At 42.7% G+C, this 24,417-nt stretch overlaps 1 protein-coding gene across 1 annotated transcript in view; it reads right to left on the reverse strand.

Moving 5' to 3' along the window:
- DOCK10 (dedicator of cytokinesis 10) overlaps positions 1–24,417 on the reverse strand; it is a 370,777-nt gene that overhangs the window by 273,342 nt on the left and 73,018 nt on the right. Inside the window, exon 2 of the mRNA XM_030216095.1 lies at positions 10,768–10,887. Coding sequence (XP_030071955.1) covers positions 10,768–10,887 — 120 coding nt within the window. The remainder of the gene's footprint in view (positions 1–10,767; positions 10,888–24,417) is intronic.

Consider the following 24,417-nt stretch of genomic DNA (forward strand, 5'->3'; position numbering starts at 1 on the left):
CAAAGTGATGATATGGTGAAATAAGGTTCATGTGTTACAGACACATTGGGAATCACAGAGAATAAAGGTTTTTGTAAAGTTCAGGTACGGGCTATGGTTTCGTTGTGTTGTATAATTTTATGAGGGTAATTTTCACACATAAAATGCTAACTTACAAAAATTCGTTGGCTCTTATAAAATCAGGTCACACATAGAAGTGTACACAGTACAAGCTGGAACATACTTGCGTATTAGGCATGTTCGGGGTAGTGTGTGGACTGAGAATGAACAGAGTATTGTAAGAGAATATATTTACACCTGCATTCAAGCAGACGTGGAAGTGCATTTTTAAAGGAACGTCCAAGTTACACCTGGAATGTTCTGCTCATGTCCAAAAAAACCCACCCATCTCACAGCCGTTTTTGAACAGAAAAAAAACATTGGGATTTCCTGTGTGAAAATATGAGCAGGATATTCTTGTGCTAATGAACAACCATTTTCCAAAATGAAACATCCAAACTATGAATGCCAGAAAAGCAGGTACAAAAACGGCAATACAGACATCCCTGTACAGAAAAGGTGCAGCCGAGCAGTCAGTGCAGTAGACTTTAAACAATGGGATCTAGGTACAAATCTCACCTTAATTCCATTATATCCTTGTGAGCCCTCCAGGAACAGATGAAAACCTAGGGGCCCTTTTACTAAGCCATGTAAGCGTCTATGCGCGCCCAACGTGTGCCAAAACGGAGTTACCACCCGACTACCATGTGGCTCTTGTGTTAATTTCATTTTTGGAGCACATCCGATACGCGCGTCTGAAAAATATTTTTTATTTTGGGGCGCACGCGCCAAGTGGCATTTTACACATGTAGGTCATTACCACCCAGATTCTTTACCGCTAGGTCAATGGCTGGCAGTAAGGTCTCAGACCCAAAATGGACACGGGACACTTTTGATTTTGCCGCACATCCATTTTCGGCAAAAGGCCTTTTTTTACAGGTGCGCTAAAAAATGGATCGGTGGGCGCCCAAAACCCATGCCTACACTACCGTAAGCCATGTTTCAGCACGCCTTTGTAAAAGGACCCCATACTGAACCTAAAGGTACACCAATACAAAATCTACCATGCTTGCAGCTGTCTTATAAATTCAGACACAGTGAGTATTTCTATGTTCCAGGAGGGCTCACATATTTGTACAGAAATAAGAGTGAAAGTGGGAGTTACTCCCAGGTCCCGTTGCTCAAAGTCCATTGCATTGATCACTAGGCTACTCCTCACACTTGCTTGCTGCTCTATTAGGAATGACTATAACACCTGAAGGTGTCATAGAGCCTGATATCCATTGTCACTTTCACTTCTTAAGGGAATGGGAGGGGGTCAGTAACCACTGGGAGATGAAGGCGAGATCATGTCTTCATCCCTCCAGTGGTCAGCTGCCCAATCATAGCACCTTTTTGTAATTTGGATGTGATTGAAACAGGTTTAGATAAAAATGCCCTTATTTTTAGACTGACTCAAAATTTGACCTTGGAGTATCTTCCAAAATAAAATGGAGATTCCTCTTTTTTTTTTTCTCTCGACAAGAAGAGAAAAAACATGAGCTAAGCCTCCCACATGCTGAGAAAGATAATTGAATTTCTTGCTACAATGTTATATTTGTACCCTCTCACTTAAGGTAATCTCTGTTTTCCTTTTAATTGGATGATTTAGAATATTAGCGTTCAAAGAACGCACTTTAAAATCAGATATACAAAATTGCATAGAGACAGAGAAAATGATGGCAGATAAACAATATGGGCCCAATATTCAAAACTATTTAACCAGCTAGGAACGGCTTCTGGCTGGTTAAATTGTGATTCAGTGCTAGTCACTAACCATTAACTGGCTATATCGCGTGACATAGCTGGTTAGACGTGGATATTCAGCTCCAAACCGGCTATGTTTAGCGGTTAAAATAGGCTACAGAAATAAGAGGGCTATCTTTAACCGCTAAGGACTAGATTCCATATATTGCGATGAGATTTCCATGCAGAAATCGAAGCATCTATATATATAAAAGGCACTTTGAAGCCTCAAGCCGGAAACTTGAGGCGCCAGAGATATCCGGTTTGGCCTGCAGGCTCCAGTCACTGTAGCTCCGTCCTCGCGTCAAAACGAGATGATGTTGAGGGCAGGGCGGCCCTCGCGTCAAAACGCGATGACGTTGAGGGCGGGGCGGCCCTCGCAACCACGTCACTGAGGGACGAAGGGACGAAGAGGAGAGGTGTGCAACTCGGAATGGAGGCACGGAGGGGGTGTCTGCAACTCGGGAGGGAGGACGAGGGGGGGGGGGATTACCCTGCTAGCGCCCGTTTCATTTTTGCCAGAAACGGGCATTTCTTACTAGTATTCTATAAAGCACGCTTTAATTTAGGCATACTTTATAGAATAAGCCTAATTTTTTGTGCGCTTTATAGAATGCGCTGAGTGAGCACTCAGTGTATTTATGTCACTTATTTGGAACTGTGTGAAAGACTTTGCAAAAAGTTTTGACATAGTTCCACATCACTTTGAATCCCATATAAAATCTTGTCACTATTCCCTTCAGAAGTGAAACAAAATGAAAACACTGAGCAAATGCAACAAGCATCTGCTTGTGTAACCTCCAGCTAAATCGTATGGGTCATGAACATACAATCTGAACAACTACAAGTTGAGGCTATCATACCTCACAATTCTCAAAGATACATTCTCTGCTTGCCATTCCCACAACACAATACTTTACTTCCCGAGAAAACATATATATGCAATACTTAAATACTGCAAGACCAGGGATTAGAGCATGCAACCATAGCCCACACCCTTATCATTCATATTATACCACTGATCATGCCACTCATCAGAGCCTACACATACCATCAAACATAGAAGTTAACAATAGCAACTGTCCAGATTTAAAACAGAGTGATACTGAAATGCACCTGCATTCAATCAGTAGCCTTTAATATCCAAGGAGCCATCACTGCTTTCTTAAATGCAGGGAGAAGACATTCATGTATGCATGTCTTCTTCAGTCAGCAAAACTAGAAGTAGGTCTCTCAGTCAAGCAGAGTGAAGCAAGGCTACTTACAAAGCTCTCCAGGTTATACACAGTGCAATGGCCATATGGACTACCATTCACAAGGGGGGGGGGGGGGTACATTCATAGTATTTTATGCAAATCCAGAAACTCCTGAAGCTTGGCAGCATCAGAATAGGTTGTTGTCTTAGTATTGGGCATAACTCTTTTCCAAGTAGGATATAAGAGGCTGGATGTAATGGCAAACTGTGATTCAGCCATAGAGGATTTGTAAGCTGACATGGTTTCCCAAGGTGTCAAAATCTAAAAAGAAGTGGAGGATGCTATTACTTGGTAAAAGACTTAAGCCATCAGAGAGCTCAGCTTATGAGCCTGCTCAGGTTGAGCTCTACAGCAACCCCAGCCCACCCTCACCCCCCTCTGCTTAGCACACATTAGTAAACAGACCTCTGTAGCTTTTATTATCACTCCACCAAGTAAGGCAAAATTGAGCACAATGATGTATTAGGTTTCAATTAATTGTTTAAAAGGCTATTTAGTACTTGTTTATAGAAAAATTGTAGTGATACTTTTAAGCACGCTTTGCGACAATGCATAGGAAAATCTTCAAGAGCTCAGTTTCAGCTACCACCCAAAGTAAAATCCAGCATGAGCGATGTAATAGAGCAGCCCTCTAAATGTGGTTACAAAGCAATAATAAATCAAGCATAGAAGGCTCTTGACCCACTAAGAAAATCAATTGTGCATGAGAAGTATCAATTGCTGTAAAACACAATGAACATACACATTTGTCATGCAGGAGATATTCTGCATTAGCCACTTCAGTTCCATATTGAACTTTCAATTAAATAGGACTCTAAAAGCTAAAGGGTCACTGTCAAGGTTAGTATAAATAGAATATGAAAATCACTGAAGTTTGTTCAATACCATTGTGTAGCAGGAATCTACAGACTGAGAGGGAGATGCACAAAGCTTACTATGCTTAAAAACGTTTGCTTTAGATCTCTTATAGCCTATCTAAAGCAAAAGTTATTTCAGGAGCAGATTAACCATTCGGGCAACCGGTGCAGTGCCTGAGAGCCCAGAAGCTCTAGGGGGCTCAGAGGCTCTTCCCAGTTGCCCGTTGCCACCGAGAGCCTTGGTGGTCTAGTGGCCTCTGCGTGAGCAAGAAAGAATCCCACTCTTTCATGCCTGCTGCCACTACTCTGCCTGGTGGTGCTGCTGTGTTTTAAAGATGGCTGCCGTGAGACTGCCAATACCTGCAAGAATACCATGGTAAGTTTTGGCAGCCATTTTGAAAACACAGCGGCGCTGGGCTCGGTAGTGATAGCAGGCAGGAAAGATTGGGGTTCTTTCCTGCCCTCCAAAAAGCCACTAGACCACCTGGGCCCTTCAAAGTAGGACTGAGGAGGGCCCACTTTGGCTCAGGGTGTGTGGGAGGGGGTGGTGGTGGGGAGTGTGTGGGAGGGGGCAGCAGTGCAGTGGTGGGGTGGCGGGCAGTGGCTGGGGGGCAATGACCTTGGGCCCAACTATTATCAGTCTGCCCTTGCATTATTTAGTATTTAATGCACAAAGGGGTTCTGCGTCCCATTTACCAATCACTGTAGCAGCTACCGATAACCCTATGCAAATGCATTACAACAAGCTCATCAGTATTAAAATGAGTATTCCATACAATGCACAGAAAGAAGCACCTATGTTTAATGTGCTAATTTTTCTGCCAGGTCTGGAGCTGTCCTTGTGACCCAACAGTTTTTAATAAAGGAAGAATAGGAGGGAGATAGAGGAAACTTATCCAACGAATGTAGCAATATCTTATTTGAAGAGTCTACATCTGAATGATGCATAATATTTTTTTAAAAATAAATCGGGATAAGCTATTTAGCTAAAAGCTCAGGCTGTCGTATTGTCCCTTTATCCTCTATAGACCCAGTGGCGTACCAAGGGGGGGGGGGGGGCGGTGGGGGCGGTCCGCCCCAGGTGTCAGCGGGTGGGGGGGTGCTCCGCGAGAGCCGACAGCTTTTTTTTTAAAATCCATGCAGCGATCGCCGATGCAGGCAGCGCCTAGCGTCTGCCCTGCATGAACTGAAAAGAGGAAATCGCTTTGCTGACGTCGGGCCTTCCCTCGCTTGTTGTCCCACCCTCGAGGAAATGGGAAGTTACCTCAAAAGAGGGCGGGACAACAAGCGAGGGAAGGCCCAACGTCAGCAAAGCGATTTCCTCTTTTCAGTTCATGCAGGGCAGACGCGAGGCGCTGCCTGCATCGCTGCACGGATTTAAAAAAAAAAAAAAAAAAGCAGGGGGGTGGCTTTAGGGTGAAGAGGGCTCAGGCCTTTCGACGGAGGGGGGGGGGCTCAGATGGGAAAGGGGGGCTCAGAGGGGAGAAGGGGATTGGTGAGGGTGCTCAGAGGGAAGAAGGGGATTGGGGAGGGTGGGGGAGCTCAGAGGGGAGAAGGGGATTGGGGAGGGTGCTCAGAGGGGAGAAGGGGATTGGAGAGGGTGGGGGTGCTCATAGGGGAGAAGGGGATTGGGGAGGGTGGTCATAGGGGAGAAGGGGATTAGGGAGGGTGGGGTGCTCATAGGGGAGAAGGGGATTGGGGAGGGTGCTTAGAGGGGAGAAGGGGATTGGGGAGCTCAGAGGGGAGAAGGGGATTGGGGAGGGTGTGGGTGAGGGTGCTCAGAGGGAAGAAGGGGATTGGGGAGGGTGGGGGTGGTCGTAGGGGAGAAGGGGATTGGGGAGGGGAGTGCTCAGATGGGAGAAGGGGTCTGGGGGTCTGACAAGGGGGCAGGAGGGAAAATGGGTCCATGCCTGGGGCAGGTGGGAGAATGGGTCTGGGGCTGAAAAGGGGGGATGCAAGGCATGTGGTGGATGAAGGGGGCTGGAACTGGGGGCTGAAAAGGAGGGTATTTGGGATAAGGGGGCTAGTACTGGAACTGGGGGCTGAAACGGGGCAGGGGCTGAAACTGGGGGCTTTAAAGGGGACAAGGAGAACTGGCTGGGGCTGAAGCTCGGGACTGATGGGAGAAAAGGGCTGGGGACTGGTGGGATAGTGGGGCTGAAAAGGGGGGGCAGGTGGGAGATGTGGGCTGGGGCTGGAACTAGGTGCAGGTGGAATAAGGGGGCTGAAAAGAGGGGGCAGAGAGAGAGGGGACAGACCCTGGATGGAAGTGGGGAGCGTGAGGGAGGGCAGACCTTGGATGGATGGGAGAGGGAGGGCAGATGGATTGAAGGGGCAGAGAGAAAGGGCAGATGGTGGGTGGAAGGGGGAGAGAGAAAGAGGGCAGACTGGGGTAAATGGTGGATGGAAGGGGCAGAGATAGAGGGCAGATGGTGGATGGAAGGGGCAAAAATAGAGGGCAGACAGTGGATGGAAGGGGCAGAGAGAGAGGGCAGACACTGGATGGAAGGGACATTAGAGAGGGCAGACACTGGATGGCAGAGAGTGAGCGAAGACATGCTGGATGGAAGGAAGACAGTGAAAAGAAGATGAGGAAAGCAGAAACCAGAGACAACAAACTGTAAATATATATTTTAATTATTTTGCTTTAGGATATAGTATTGTAGCTGTGTTAATAAATGTTTATAAGTAGAACATGTAAATAAGGTCATCTTTTTATTGGACTAATTTTAATACATTTTGACTTAACTTTCAGAGAACAAAACCCCCTTCCTCAGGTCAGGATAGGATAATGTAACAGCACTATACTGTATTGACTTGAGGAAGGAGATTTTGGTCTCTGAAAGCTAAATGTATTAGTCCAATAAAATGATATTATTTGTTTTATTTCTATTTGTTAATTTGTAAAGTGGTGATTGGTATTTGTTAGTTTTTTCAAATTTACATCTGCTGTCTTTATATTTTGCACAGTACTAGGGGACGTTTTCTGTTTCTGTGGTGTTGCATTGTATGCAGAGTCTGGCATCTTGGGGGTTCAGTTTAATTTTTGTCTAAATAGAAAGTTTAAATATTACTACTTATTCTATAGTGGATTAGGGTGTATCTGTGTTTGTGAAAAAGACATGGCTTTCAGTTGGCATTGACTGTGCAGGATCAACGATCTGTATTATTCTGTCTGGTTTCGTTTTACAATAGGTGAATTGATGTTCTAGTGCTCACTGTAGTGTTTAAGATGCTTTCCTTTTCCTTGTGTGACTCGTAGAAATTACTGCTTATGGTATGGTAGAATCGCTCTATAGGTCCTGATGTTTTGTATTCGTGGTATGCCTAGTACTGGATTTGGAGGGGGGGGGGGGGGTGTTAAAAAATGACCGGCCCCGGGTGTCAACTACCCTAAGTACGCCACTGTATAGACCTATCACAGCCAGCCAGAAAATTTGTCTCCTTCAGTTTCTCCTTGCTGCTCCTTGTTCTGGCCCTATGTGAGAAACCAGCTTCCTGGTCTATAAATAACTTTTCTGGGGCAATAAGTCTTTTCACTTTATAGCCATTCCAAACTAGCCCACTGGCAGTGTGTTGCAGTGGTGATTCCTGGGCATGTGCAGAACAAGGACTCTTTCCAAGAGACTGTTCTGCACATGTGCTAGGCGCCTTCTCTCACAGCATGCCCATGCATCTCATTTGCATGTGATTCCCTTTGTGCATCGGCCGTTGTTTGTGAATTGGTAACTTCACCCATGGCTGCCATATTTAACAATGACCTTTGTGCATTGGCCCCTGAAACAATTAGAATTAAAATAGTGCCTAGTGCTCATATGCACATTCCTGTCAATTATTGGTGCCTTTGATGCAGTTAAGTGTCACTAAGTCTAGGTGTCAGTTTATAGAATTAAAAAGGGGTTAGACGGTTTCCTAAAGGACAAGTCCATAAACCACTACTAAATGGACTTGGGAAAAATCCACAATTCCAGGAATAACATGTATAGAATGTTTGTACGTTTGGGAAGCTTGCCAGGTGCCCTTGGCCTGGATTGGCCGCAGTCATGGATAGGATACTGGGCTCGATGGACCTTTGGTCTATTCCCAGTGTGGCATTACTTATGTACTTATAATTGCCCTGATAATGCCTGCCTAAATTGTTAGTGTCTAGATTATGGACTTGCCCACTGTGGGGCAGATTCTGTAAATGGCACCCAAAGTTAAGTGTCAGGATGATGCAGGTAAGCACAAATTCTAAAAAAGGATTTCCGCGTGGTACCGTCCTTATAGAGTGCTCTAGCTTAAGTCATTTTCACGCCTAACGTTAGGTGCGAGCATTACACCTGACAAAGGATGGTGTAAATGCTTGTGCATAACTACTGTCAGATGGGTGCGAAAATGGAAGTATTCTATAACTCCACATCTTGGCCACACCCCCTTTAGAGTTGCAAGAGAAGTTAGATGCTCAGGAGCTGATGCTCAGAACTCTTGCGGTAAAGCCAACAGCGCAGAAACCACACCTCTGGGACAATGCAGAAACCTAGCTTGCCAATTGCTCAAAGGAAATGGTATTCAAATTATATGCACGCTGTAAAAGCAAAAGCAAGGGGTGAACATGCTTGGTGCATGCGCAGAAGAGTGTCACGGTAAGCTCAGCTCCTGTGCATGCGCCTGGTAAACCTGAAAGTGAAGCACACATTGACATCTGTTTTCTGTGCCTTTAAATATAAGAGTTTCCATTTCTTTTTAACTTGGAAGGCTTATATTTAAACACAGGAAACAGGTGCCTATGTATGCTTTCATTTTTGGGTTTGCTCTGACGTGCACACATTCATCTCTCACTACCAGCGCTTTGGGGCTTGCACGGGCTTCCTTCTGCTTCCAAACTATGTAATAACAGGCTGACTTTAAAGAAAAAATCGTGAGAAATCCTCTCTTCCAACACCCTAATGCCTGCTCCAAGCTGGTGTTATTTTTCAGAGGTAAGGTGGTTTTGTTTTGTGTGCTGTTCTGTAAGCATTGGGAGGGAATAGGAAATGACCTCATTAACATCCATTTGACAGCATTAGCAAATTTGTGCTAATCTTTGGCATGCTCATTATTTCCTGTGATAGAGCCTCTGAGCATTCTGCGCTTACTAATGTGGGCGCTAGTCCGGTGCTACTCGCCTCTAGCACCTGCATTTGATTCTGGGCATCAGCCCCGCGTTTACAGTATGGTGGATTCAGTTCTATAACTGCTAATTAGTGTCCATCACTGCTTGTTAATGCCAATTATCATTAGTTATCACCAATTACGTGCCAATTTAGTGCTAATTAACTAATTATGTTGTGTGTGTAACTGACCCTATTCTATAACTGGGCATGCATTTGCATGTCCAAATTTAGGTTCCATTTATGGGATTTGGAGGTATGTGCCTTTATGAAATACTAACACAAATTCTATTACTCATGCCTAGACTGAAGGTGCATGTCAGGGGCTTAGCCAGACATCAAAGTGGGGGGGAGGCAGAGCCCAAAGTGTGAGGGGAGCACATTTTGGCCCGTCTCCCCCCTCGCCGCAACGCCACATACCTTGGCTGACGGGAGTCCCAACCCCCGCCAGGTGAAGCATTTCTACAGTGCTCCTCTCCTAACATTGCCTGCCCTTCTTCCTCTCATGTTGTGTATGCTCAATTTTAATGAAATTGAAGTGTCGCGCATGCTCAGTTTCACTAAAACCACGCATGCACGTGACAAGACGGAAGCAGGGCAGGCAATGTAAGGAGAGTAGTCACAAAAAGTGCCCAAAATGACCAGATGGCTACTGCAGGAATAAAGGAATGACATCCCCTTACTCCTTCAATGGTCACTGATCCCCTCCCACCCTGCAAAGATGTAAATGAAACAGTGCATACCAGCTTTTATGACAGCTTCAGATGTTATGGTCAGTCCTTTCAGAGCAGTAAGCAGGTTCCTGGAATAGCCTAGTGTTTGGTGTAGTGCACTTAGAGAAGGTGACCCAGGCCCATAATCCACTGTAACTGTTAATCTTGTGGTGACAAGTATCAGCCTCCCAAAAATAAAACCACAAAACCTAATCTACCCACATATAGGTGACACCTGAAGCCATAAGGGCTATTATAATGGTGTATAGTTGGGTGTAGTAGGTTTTTTGTGGGTTTTAAAGAGCTCACCATACAATATAAGGGGGTAATGGTGAGATGTGTACCTAGGACCTTTTATGTGAAGTCCACTGCAGTGCCCCACTGCTCTGCTGGGGTGCCTGTGTGGATAGTCTACTAGGAAAGCTGGCTCCTCTTACGTCCCAATGGCTTGATTTTGTGCATTTTTCACTTAGATAGTTTTTTTTAATGGCCCAGAAATATAGACATACTAAGCACAACAACGTCTAGGAAATGGTCATTTTTAAAGAAAAATTATATATGTTTTTATGGTTTGAAAATGGTCATTTTCAGTACTTGATTTTTGGATGTTTTCAGCAAAATGTCCAAAGTCGGACTGAGACATCATATCGAAAATACCCCTCCACTTAAAATAGCTGTTTATCACACTTTAGCAAAAGAGCCCCTTAGTTATTTCTCGGTGGCTTGTAAACACCATGATTATACCCATGATAGAGAAGGAAATTATATGCCATTTTTCTTACTATTACTCATATAAGGCAGCACCACATCCCTCTAATATAGCACTGTACGATAATATCAAAGAGTTAATTTGGGAAGAGAGAGAGAGAGAGAGTGATAAAGAGCCCCACAAATGATGGGAAAAGACAACATAGGTTTTACCACTGAATACCCTATTCTCTCAGCATTGCAAAAGATTCAAATGCAATATTAGGGAAACACTTACTGAAAAATCATCTTCGGGAAATAAAAGTAAATCCTTGAGAAGGTCACTCTGATTGTTCTTTTCCAGCTCGGTGATGACTGCCTCATAGTCTACAGGTTCTAAAACTTTGGGTTTTTCCTGCTGTAAAAGAATAAAGGACAATTTTATTTTTGGCTGGCACGCTATTATCAACAGAAACATTTAGATATCCCCTGCTATTCAGTGGGAATTAAACATTTAAGGAAAAAAAATCTATAATTGTGAGCCACAGGTGCAAAGTTCACGCATTCCTTTCTCTGTGCTGATCGCATCAAATTTTTAAGCAAAAGTACAAATATGCTGCCACTTTGAAAATTACCCCAGGGAAATATGCATTTAATTTTACATCTGCTCTTTGAGGAACATAATATTTGCTTACATATTTTTGAATTTTCAGGAGTATGCACATAAGTGCACAGCCCATCCTAACTCTGCTCCTGGGAAGGCCTCAGTTCTATACATTACACATAAGCACCAATTGTTAATGGCACACACATGCACAAAGTAATTGCCACCTTGAAGCTGGTTTAACTTTAGAGCTTTCAGAGAGGCAATTTTACAAGGCAGATAATCCCCCAGATTCTATATAGGGTGTGGCACATTGTGCCCAATTTACACTTGCACCTTAATTGAAAAATAAGCCAATCAGTGATAATTGGCCAATAACAACCAATTATCAGTACTAATTGGCAATAATTGGAATTTATGTGCGCATCTTTTTAGGCATATTCTAAAAAGATGCACTTGTAAATTCTAACGCACATAGCTGGAAAGGGAGTATGGCCATGGGTGGTGTATGGGAGTGTTAGGGGCATTTGCTCAAATTGAAGTGCGTTGTCATAGAATTTGGAGGAATGCGCCTACATTTAGGCACGGGCAATTATACCAGGTTTTCTGTGGTGTAAATGGCCATGCCTAGATGTAGGCATGTTCCCTTGCCCTATGCGCTATTCTATAAACTGCACTAACTAGGTATGTTTTATACAATATCACTAAGCGTTATTTTTAGACACACCTATTTTTTAGATGCCATTTACAGAATCTGGCCCATTGTATTATGAAATAGACACAACTGAACTGATATTTAGCCCAGTGGCGTAGCCACAGGTGGGCCTGGGTGGGCCCTCAGGCCGATCCAACAGTAGCACATGGTAATGAAAATGCTGCTCTCCACAATACTGGCACCTTCGCATGCTCAGTTTTCAGCGCATGACTGCTACAGACTACCAAGGTGGAGACTGGAGAGAAGCATTTCCCACCAGCTGAGATATTTTTTGATGTGGGGGTGGGGAGAGAACATTTGGTGCCCACCCACTTCTTGCCTATGCCCACCCAAAATCTGCTGTCTGGCTACGCCCCTGATTTAGCCCAAGGTAGTCAGAGGTTTTTAAGAGGCCGACAGCCACAGGCAGATTTAAGTCTGGATATTCAATTCTGAGCCATGTTCAGGCACCATCATTGAACATCCGGGGTCAAATGCTGACCTGGAAGTTATGTAGGTGTCAGCTGATATTCAGTGTCAACACTCTCATAGCTAAGTGGACAAATACAGGACTATCTGCTCACTTAACTATGCAGATACCTGTCAGCTCTTCCCTGACTCTGCACCTGGAGCACGATGGCATTACTGGGCAGTGCCGTGGCAGTCAGAATATCAGCAGTCATTATCAATCCTCATGTATGCATCTATGTGTCTTCTCAGCCAAGGATTACTTTGTTCATGTACATATTCAGAGGCAGTCTTGGGAAATCAGTTCCACTGAATATTCAGATAAAAGTATGTGCATAGCTTTATCCAGATAAGATAACCACTCACTGCCTTTGTGAATACCCCGGCCGATATTCAGCTCATGGAAGGCAGGCTGGCTGAGTGCTGTGATTGGCGCTGAACCTGGATATTCAATGCCGGGCTATTTCCGGTGATTGGCATTGAATATCCATTTTTTTTCGGGTGGCTTAAACTTAACCAACCAAGTTAATATTCAGCACTGGCTGGTTAAGCTGATAGCAGCCAAAGACAGGACTGCTATTTAGGCAGAGTGATTTGGCTGCTAAACATAGCCAGCGAAGCACTGGTTATATCACGTGATACAGCCAGTTAGCAACCATTTGCTAAGCGCTAATATTATTGCTTTGCCAGCTAAATGATATTTATCTGGCCTGAAGCTGTCCCTGGCTGGTTAAATAACGCTGAGTATTGGCCGGACCATCGTCAGGAGGCTTAAACAATGACTAAACAATGTGATCTAATGAAATGCAAGGTAAACATATAAATAAACAAGAGTCGTCATTGCAGTCTGATAATTAATAGTGGATTCCTTAGCTATTTCCATCATTCAATCACCACCAGTAATTTTGAACATTTTCTGCTACTGTCCATGTAATTTGAGTATTACAGAGATATGCAAAATGTATCCGTCATATCCTCTCTTGGAAAACATATGGAAAATATGAATATATATGTGTATAAGTCACCATGGAGGGATGCCTTTTCAAGACTCGTCAAAGCTTATCACATGAATCATATGGCACATTGTTCAGAAGATTCCTTTTTTCGCTAAAGTCTGTATAATCACATGCTTGAATCAGTATGAGTTGAGATACACTGAGTATAAAAGTGCTCAACACATAAAAATAAACTTGGAGTCACACATATTATCTTTCTTCCTTATCCCATTAAGAATCTTTTTCAAAATGAACTTTTATTCATACTAACATTTTTAATGAATGAGGGCTTACAGGGTCTCTTTACTAACCTGTGATAGCTATTAACACAGCAATTTATGTGTGCTGTTTTAATGTATGGGCTGGATTAACAATTAATATGGTGCCTTGCATTTATCTGTCATGTTAATTCCTATATGGAAAGAGGCACAGACTGAGTACAGAGTGGCTTAGAGAACAGAGAGGTAGCTACCGTGCATTAAGGATCAACACAGCATAGTACAGTTAATGCCACCTGGAGAGGTGAACCTAAGTACATCCCCATTATCTGCAATGCAGTCAGGGGTCCTTTTACCAAGCTGTGGTGAAAAAGGGCCCTGTGCTAGTGATGGGGGCTATTTTTCTTGCACGCCAGGGCCCTTTTTACCATAGCAGGTAAAAAAGTCCCCAGACACTGCATGGCCATGCAGTGGGTAGCCCCATCACCCACTGAGGTACCGATAAGTGCTCCTGCACTAACCTAGCGGTACCCGGGCAGCATACAGCAATGTCCAATTACCACCAGGTTATCGTTTCACAAGCCATTTCTGGGGGTTTTCTTCTTCCCCCGGAAATGGTGCATGCTTAGGGAGGAACTACCGCCGGCAGCCACCTAAAAGGGCCCCTTAGAGTGCTATAATGACATTTCCTCTAAATTTACTGACTGGGACGCTCATGGGAACACTCTCAACAATTATTGTGTAGTAAATGCAAACTTCTTCTACAATTTTAGTAAACAAGGCTCTAAATGAACAATTCTACTAATATACATAAATTTATGTTATTTACTTGTAAATGTTAGTGTTAATGCATTCTTTCCATAACGAAGAAATCTCAGCAGAGTTGGGGAAACCAGAGGCAGCCACCCCATTACAGCATTTTACTTTTTTGAAATAACAAAAAATTTAAGCTCTGACAACATTTGAGTTGAATCTGTTACTTCCTCGGGAAATTTCACAATTTAGACTTTTCCATTTATTTTGTTGCATTTTTCTGATTGCATTCTGAAGGGTATACTATCTCTTCAAGGTGGACTTTAGGGACCAATTTGACATGTTGGGTATGTCTTTGTGATTGAAAGGAATCCCCATCTGTAAGGCAGTAGTACTGAATAGGTTTCACATATTATTATCTTATGCATGAAGCCTTAAAATCTTTAAATTGATCACACACACCAGTCCTTGCATTCTGGAAACAGGGCAGGTTTCCAGGCTATCCCAAGGAATATGACGAAACAGATCTGTATGCATACTACTTCCATGGTATGCAAATCTGGCTCATGCATATTCATTAGGGATATTCTGAAAATCTGGCCCATTTGTAGTTCTCGAGGACTGATATTGTGTACCCAGACATAACTCAATAAAGCTCCAAAGTCATTTAAACAATTCAGATCAAATGCTAGCATAAGTTCTCTATATTGTAATTTATAGAGGAAGAACCGAGTTTCCTTAAAATGAGTCAACATGCGTTATAGTTAACCAAAAGGCTGGCAATGACAAAATAAAGGGTGGAGACATATTTATATATCAAAGCTAATTCAAAGTTTACAAAAAATAATCATTTTATGCAATGCAGTGTAATAATATCAAACCTTAAAATTACAATCATACACAATCTATATATATATAAGGCACCACTGAAGCCTCCAGCCGGAAGTGTGAAGCGCCAGAGATATCCAGTTTCCCCATGAGTGAAGGAAAACAGCACAGCAGGAAATCCCACGAAACTGTGAACGACTCAGAGGGGGGAGGGGAGAGAGATGCCCTCACTCTCTCTGTAACAAAAACACAGAACAGCAGGAAACAACACTGAAGGACTGCACTCGGAGGGGGGAGGGGGAGGGGGAAGGAGAGAGAGCAGAGGGCAGGGACACCCCCACCCCCACATGCACACTCTGAAGAAAACCTTGCTAGCCCCCGTTTCATTTGCATCAGAAATGGGGTTTTTTTTAACTAGTTTACAATAAAATATAAAACTAGAAATAGGCCATCAGGAAATCATTCAGAGGGGAATAAAAATCTTTTAGGTTTTTCCCAAAGGTCAGCAATTCATTTGCTACACTGCTTCACAACTGTGGAGCACCCATTGAAAATATTTAGGACCTCCATCACAATCTACAAACTGACAGTCTAGAATAGGACATCTTTGGCTAATCCTAATGTTCTCTCTGGATTATAACACACTAAATTATTCTAGAAATAAGCAGGTCTAGTCATCCAGACAAATTTGAATGCCAATACAGGGATCTTAAAATGAATCTGTTATCGACCACCAATGAAGACTAAGCAGGGATAGGTGAGTGCTATAGCTTAGGGCATCACATTATTTTGTAAACCATTGAGAATTATAGATCACGCTGTCTATACATTTAAGAAATAAATAAATAAATTACAAGGGGCCTCACGCTTCTCTAAAAATATATTAAATGCATTTGTAAATATAAATAATGGGCCTGATATTCAAAGGGGTTTCACTGGGCAGGAGAAGCTCCTGTCCAGTTAAACCCTGCTGAGCTGGCCAGTAGCACTTAGAGAGGAATTCATCCAGCAGCATTTGGGCCTTAACACGCATTAAGGGAATTAACATATGCTTAAATGCTAAAACACCCATCTGTCATCGATGGCTGGGCTACAAAAATATTTCCTGAAACCAAACAAGCTAAAACAAAAATACACTGGTTTGGCAAGGCCAGTTCACTTCCAACAATATCGATAACACTGAACACAGGAGAAGTCCTAAAAATAGAAGACAATTTAAGGGTACTTGGTATAATTCTACATTCAGGTCTGAGAGTTGATAAACAAATTAATGTACTTAGCAAAAGATTTTTTTATAAACTCAAACAACTAAGAGCAATCAGATCGCTATTTCAAAAAGAGGGCATTAGGATTCTAGCCCAGGCAATTTTACTACCACAGTTGGACTATTGCAATTCGTTATACCTTCGGATCTCAAGCAAACGGCTCACCCATCTACAGCTGATGAAAAATACTTCTATTCGAATGGTTTGCAGACTGGGTTGCTTCAACAGCGTGTCATCATCAATGTGTGATCTCCACTGGTTGCCAACTCATCAGCGTATAAATTTCAAGGTACTTTGCTTACTTTTCAAATCTGTTTTTGGATCAAATTCAGAGGGGTTGAGTGAACTACTTGTTGTGCCATCCCCTAGCAGAACTTTGGGTTTTCTGTGAATGCTGAAATTAGGTTTTTCGTCACTGAAGTGCATTCGCTTCAAAACCATTATTGAGAATTCTTTTTCTTTTGCAGGGACAAGACTAAGGAATATATTACCACCAGATCTAATACATATATCCTCCTCCTTCTTCTCCTTCAGAAAGACTTTGAAGACTTGTCTGTTTGACAAATAATTAGGTATTATGTCAACAGTTTCAGACCACCCATGTAACTGATTTCTTTTTCCTATTATCATTCCTCGAGATGTCACTTCGCTCTATTTGAAGAGCTTCACTTTCCTTATTGTAAACCGCTATGAATCCTTTATTGAAAATGGGTGGTACATAAGACTTCAATAGAACAGAATAGGTATAAAATTGGCTTCTTAGCATTTAGCACACATTAATTCCTTTAACACGCGTTAAGGCCCTAACACCCGCTTGACGGCCCTAAAGCAGCTTGATGAATTTCCCTTTTAATCAGGTAGTGCTACTGAATATTGCTAAGAAGCCATTCCCTAAGCAGCAGGGTTATGGGCAGTCCAGGGGAAGATGTTAGGGCAGAGCCGCGATATTCAGTCCACAATCCAGCTAGGATACAGTTAAGATTAATATAGCAAAAAAAGGCCATTGAATATCCAGGGTTAATTTAGACTGTCACTATGGATGTGAACAGTTTACAAGCTGCTTAATTCAGTGGGCTGAAAATTAGGCCCAATGAAATTTAAAATATAAAACTCATGTGCAGCACCATCCTATATAATAATTCTCACCTCCAACGTTCTGTGCCTGGGACCGTGGCTCCCTAGGCTGGAGGTGGTCTGCTAGGCAGACACGCACTGACGTCACTGATGTCATGACAGCTGATTCCAAGACAAGGGGAGGAGTAGGGAAACACGCACAGCGTGTTTCCCTACTCCTCCCCCTGCCTCGGAATCACTTGTCACCCCCCGCGCTACGGCCCCCTCGACCCCCCCCCCACGAACCTGTTGCCCCCCGGACCGCCGAAAACCACCCCCCGCCGCCGTTGTGTACTACCTGTGCTGACGGGGGACCCAAACCCCCGACAGCCAAAGTGTTGTTGTGCCCTTCGTGTTCCTTCCTCATCTTCTCTGGAAGTTCCTCTGCGTGCGTCTGACGTCAGATGCACGCAGAGGAACTTCCAGAGAAGATGAGGAAGGAACGCTAAGGGCACAACAACACTTTGGCTGTCGGGGGTTTGGGTCCCCCGTCAGCACAGGTAGTACACAATGGCGGCGGGAGGGGGGCAGTTTTCGGCAGTCCGGGGGGGGGGCGATGGGTTCGCTGAAGGGGGGGCAAGAGGGCCGCAGCGTGGGGGGTGGGGGAGGAATTGCCTGCCTAGGGCCTGTTTCCTTGCCTACAGAAACGGGCGTTTTTTACTAGTTTTAGATAAAATATAGAAGTAGGAAATGAGACATACAGGTCAGTACATCTCAAGTTTCTGCAGTATTTTAGAATCAAATCAGCTGATGTAGAGCCTGTTCTAAAATACAAAGAAATGGACATTTATGCGCTGGGCGTAGGCAGCATAAACATCCATTTTTGGCACATAACCAGTTATGTTTCAGCATATAACTGGTTATCTTTGTGATCTTAGAGACAAAACTAGTTATTATATCAATGCTGTTTACAGTAACCAGTTTCCCTTTCAGTTTGGATTTGAGGCGGTGGGGGGGGGGGGGGGGGGCAGTGGAGTGCTGCTCAATAACAGCTGTTTCCCATATCCTAAATGTGCTTGGGAGCAGGTGTAACTCCCAATATCAATAGAGTCTAACCCCCAAATTCTTTATAGCGTGCATAGAATCTGGAATGCATTGCCTGAAAGGCTCTGCTTACCACAAGACTATCTCTACTTCAGGAAGCAGGTGAAAGCTTGGCTCTTCAACCAAGCCTTTAATGGAAGAAGTAACTAACTTGTTAGTCTCACTCAGACACACAAGGATTGATTGGGCTGCACATACTGCAGTGGGAAATGTTTATCCACTCCTATCCTAGCTGAGATTATAGTTAACCATCTCTCTAACCTCACGTGCAACTTCCTTTAAATCAGTCACCTTACTTTCAAATTCTTCCTACTTTCTTATTCATCTATATGTTACAACTTTGCCTTACCCCTCACTACCAATTATAATGTTCTAGTATATATTGTATTGTCATTGCAAGTAGTATACCATGCCATACTTTGTATTGTTGTTCAAATATTTTTACTGCTCTAATTGCCTCCTGCTCATGTTTGATCTATTCTTACTGTACACCGCCTTGAGTGAATTCCTTCAAAAAACGGTAAATAAATCCTAATAAATAAATAAATTAAATAGTTTTCCATGCTGAAAACCAAGCGAATTCGATAACAGCATGTGTAATGCGTGCAGGCAAAAAGGGGTGTGGTTATGGGTGGGGAAATGGGCGTTTCGTGGGCATTCTAAAATTTATGTGCATAGTTATAGACTATGGCTCAGTGGGCCTCAATCTACGCACCCAGATTTACGCCATGTTTTCACTGGTATAAATGGACGCATGTAGTTTTAGGCACTGGGCTATCAACTAAGTGTATTCAATATACCGCACCTAAATCTGGATGCTGCTTATAGAATACACTTACATGAAAATGTTTTTCACATGGATTTTTTAGGCACCATATATAGAATCTAGCCCTAAATGCCAATGAATTTGCCATGCCTTTCTTCCACCCAAAACAAGCTCACACAAAACCCCCTTGCCATTTACACGTACTTGGGTTTGACACATGCATATCTTGTCTTTATAAAATAGAAACTTAAACATCTATGCAAGATAAACACTTAATTGTTCATTTATGCATGTCTTAAATGGGAATAGGGCTTGTTAAAAAAGAGTCTTATGTTAGTAAGCAGGGCTTGTAAATGCAGACTTGCACTGCAGTATGTCATTTTAAGCTGCATTAGGTGATCGTTAGCACCTAAAACAGTCCCTTACTAAAATGGTTCCTAAGTTTGTATCTGAGGCAATAGGGGGTTAAAAGACTTGCTCAAGATCATGAGGAGCTGCAGTGGGATTTTTACTGTGCTTCCCTGGTTTTCAGTTTGCTTCTGTAACCATTAGGTTACTCCTTCACTACTTCATATTTTAGGCATAGGGATTGTAAATGTGAACTTGCACTCATAGGAGCCAACTTTTCAGAATTATTGGGGGTCCTAAGCCCAATGGAAATAACCCCTCCCTCAACACATACAAATGATGTCATGCTGTTAACTCATGACATCATTTTCAGTTCTAAGGTATCACAGTGACTCCTTTCTGTCATCAAAAAGAAAAACTGTCTAGCTATAGAGTTGTAAACTCTGTTGAGCGAATATACGAAATTCCCATCTCTTCCATGCTTATATCACGTCAGGAGCTTCAATATGCAATGGCAGGTTCATATCAATTAGTAAAGGCTGACAAACTACCTACTGGGAAACTGTTAATAAAGAGAAAATTTGTTGTCTTAACTTAATATGTCATCCCAGAAAAAGTTCATTAATGCAAATTAGATCTTTCAGAGTAGATTGCCAATATTTTTGCTTGACTAAGTTCACATCCTCCCAGAAGCCAGGAAGTAGAATTCCTTTTTTCCCTGAAGAACAAGAAGCATTCATTACTGTAGATATTCAATGTATTAATATCAGTAAGTATTTAGAGGCAATACCACATCTGTGGTAGCAAAATCTAAGAACACCATGCGGCTCTGCAAGCAATAAAGCTAACATATGCCAAGTTTTCCATTTTTATTATGGCAATGTTTTCCCGTAAACGAACCACATTAAACATGGACGGGAAGACTGCACTATATTTTGCATTATAGTTTATTCAAAATGAATAAGCTAAAATGTTCATAGCATGGAAATATAAGTTGCTGACCATAAATATTTACCTAATGTTTGATGCAAAGCTTTCATTCATAAGAACATAAGAGCAGCCATACTGGATCAGATCAATGGTCTATCTAGCCCAGTATCCTGCTTCCAACAGTTGCCAATCCAGATTACAAGTACCTGGCAGAAGCCCAATTAGCAGCAACATTCCATGCTATCAATCCTGGGGCAAGCAGTGGCTTGTCCCATGTCCATCTCAATAACAGGCTATGGACTTTTCCTTCAGGAATTTGTCCAAACATTTTAACTACCATTACCACATCCTCTGGCAGTGAGTTCCAGTGCTTAACTATTCTTTGATTGAAAAGTATTTCCATGTAATTTCATTGATTGTCCCCTGGTCTTTACTTTTTGAAAGAGTGAAAAATCGGATCACTTCTTCCCATTCTACACCACTCAGGAATTAATAGACCTCAATCATATCCCCCCTCAGCCGTCTCTTTTCCAAGCTGAAGTGCCCTAACCTCTTTAGCCTTTCCTCATATGGAAGGAGTTCCATCCCCTTTATTATTGTGGTCACTCTTCTTTGAACCTTTTCTAATTCCACTATATCTTTTTTTTTAGATATGGCAACAAGAATTGAATGCATTACTCAAGGTGAGGTTGCACCTTGGAGCGATACAGAGGCATTATAATATTCTTAGTCTTATTTACCATCCCTTTCCTAAAAATTCCTAGCATCCTGTTTGTTTTTAGGCTGCTTCCGCACACTGGACAGAAAATTTCAGCATATTGTCTACAATGACACCTAGATCCTCTCCTTGAGTGCTAAGGTGGGCCCTAGCATCAGGTAACTATGATTTGGATTATTCTTCCCAATATGCTTCACTTTGCATTTGTCCACATAAAATTTCATCTATTTGGATGCCCAGTCTTTTAGTTTCCTAAGTCATCCTGCAATTTTTCACAATCTGCATGTGTTTTGCCACCTTTAAATAGTTTTGTGTCATCTGCAGATTTAATCACCTCACCTGTTCTGTTTTCCAGATCATTTATAATATGTTAAATAGCACCAGTCCCAGTATAGATCCCTGCTACACTCCACTATCCACCCTCCTCCATTGAGAAAAATGGCCATTTAACCAACCCTCTATTTTCTGTCCAATAACCAATTCCTAATCCACAGAAGAACATTGCCTTCTATCCCATGACTTTTTAATTTTCTCAGGAGTCTCTCATGAGGAACTTTATCAAAAGCTTTCCGAAAATCTAGATACACTACATGAACCGGCTCACCTTTATCCACATGTTTATTTACGCCTTCAAAGAATGAAGCAAATTGGCAAGGCAAGACTTCCCTTGGCTGAACCCATGCTGACTCTGTCCCATTAAACTATGTTTGTCTACGTGTTCCGTAATTTTATTCTTTATAATAGTTTCCACTATTTTCTCCAGCACTGAATTTCCTGGTTCACCCCTGGAACCCTTTTTAAAGATCACTGTTACATTGGCCTCTCTCCAATCATTTTCAGGTACCACAGATAATTTTAATGACAGGTTACAGACCACTAACAACAAATCAGCAATTTCATGTTTGATTTCTTTCAGAACCCTGGGCCATATACCATCTGATACAGGTGATTTATCACTCTTTTAACAGTTTGGTTCAGTACGTCTTCCAGGTTCACCGATATTTCTTTCAGTTCCTTCACCCTTGATATATAATACAAAAAATGGTTGGCTAGCCTTTGCTAAAGAACAAATTATCCATTCATTTGGTTAGAAGAATGGTAATATTTTGCAGGGTATGGATGGAGTTACCGCCCAGCTATCGCGTTGCTTTTGTAGTAATTTCATTTTTGGTGCACAGCCGATATGCGTGGCTGAAAAATAATTTTTATTTTCAGACACATGCCAAGTGGCATTTGATGCACGTAGGTCATTACTGCCCGGTTACCGCATGAGACTTTGCCGCTAGGTCAATGGCTGGCGTTAAAGTCGCAGACCCAAAATGGACATGTGACAATTTTGATTTTGCCGCACATCCATTTTCGGTAAAAATTAAAAAAGGCCTTTTTTACAGGCGTGCTGAAAAATGGATCGGCGTGCGCTCAAAACCCATACCTACACTACCGCAAGCCATTTATCAGCACATCTTAGTAAAAGGACCCCTAAATAAATTCTTTACTGAGAAGAATGCAAAAGATTAACTGTGTCAGGGCATGATACAAAGGAACTGAAACAAATCTCAGAGAAACCTGGAAGACGTGATGAGCCAAATCGATAAGTTAAAAAGCAGAAAATCTCTTAGATCAGATGGTATACACCCCAAGGTACAAAAATAACTCAAACATGAAATTGCTGATCTACTATTAGTGATCTGTAAGCTGTCATTAAACTTGTCTAATACCTGAAGAATGGAATGTGGCCAGTGTAACATCAATTTTTTAAAAGGGTTCTAGGGTTGATCCAGGAAATTATGGACCAGTAAGCATGGCATTAGTGTTGGACAAAATGGTAGAAACTGTTATAAATATCCAATTACTAAACACTTAGGGGTCATTAGATTGTAAGCTCTTTGAGCAGGGACTGTCTTTCTTCTATGTTTGTGCAGCGCTGCGTATGCCTTGTAGCGCTATAGAAATGCTAAATAGTAGTAGTAGTAGTAGTTTTACCAAGGTGCAGTAGACCTACCATGGGCCTACTGCATGATAAAAGAGCACTACTATGGGATGTGCTGATGTGTCCCGCAGTAGTTTTCTTCGTAGTGCAGAGACTAGACGTGCCTATGTTCTTTGGGTAGCATGGGCACATTATTATTATTATTATTGTTATTTATTACATTTGTATCCTGCACTTTCCCACTCAAGGCAAGTTCAATGCGGCTTACACAGTAAAAAGAATACAGAATATTGTTAGAGAGGGTAAAAGTTAAGTATACCAGAATAATAGATGAGAGGAGTAGGTAGAAATAGGCAACGGAAAGGGGAGTAAGGAGGGAGATGTAGTCTACTACTACTACTAACTAACATTTCTAAAGTGCTACTAGGGTTACGCAGCGCTGTACAATTTAAACATAGAAAGACAGTCCCTGCTCAAAGAGCTTACAATCTAAAAGACAAGAGAACAATCTAAAGACAAGTGTACAATCTAGAGGACGAGTGAACAGTTAATCTGATAGGGTGGATAGATTGGGGCATTCTATATTTCTCAAGCGGTTAGGCGCCGAAGGCAGCATTGAAGAGATGAGTTTTAAGCAGAGATTTGAAGATGGGTAGGGAGGGGGCATGGCGTATGGGTAAAGAAAGATTGTTCCAGGCATAGGGTGAGGCAAGGCAGAATGAGCGGAGCCTGGAGTTGGCAGTGGTGGAGAAGGGTACTGAGAGAAGGGCTTTGTCCTGTGAGCGGAGGTTACGGGCGGGAACATAGGGGGAGATGAGGGTGGAGAGGTAGTGAGGAGCCGCAGACTGAGTGCATTTGTAGGTAAGGAGGAGGAGCTTGAATTGTATGCGATATCTGATCGGAAGCCAATGAAGTGATTTGAGGAGAGGGTGATATGAGTATATTGGTTCTGGCGGAATATAAGACGTGCGGCAGCGTTCTGAACGGATTGAACGGGGGATAGATGGCTGAGTGGGAGACCGGTGAGGAGTAAGTTGCAGTAATCAAGGCGAGAGGTAATGAGAGCGTGGACGAGAGTTCTGGTGGTGTGCTCAGAGAGGAAAGGGTGAATTTTGCTGATGTTGAAGAGGAAGAAGCGACAGGTCTTGGCAGTCTGTTGGATATGCGCAGAGGAGTGGGAGGAGTCGAAGATGACTCCGAGGTTGCGGGCAGATGGGACGGGGAGGATGAGGGTGTTATCAACTGAGATAGAGAGTGGAGGAAGAGGAGAAGTG

This window comes from Microcaecilia unicolor, chromosome 10 (genome assembly GCF_901765095.1).
Source record: "Microcaecilia unicolor chromosome 10, aMicUni1.1, whole genome shotgun sequence".
NCBI classification, from domain to species: domain Eukaryota; kingdom Metazoa; phylum Chordata; class Amphibia; order Gymnophiona; family Siphonopidae; genus Microcaecilia; species Microcaecilia unicolor.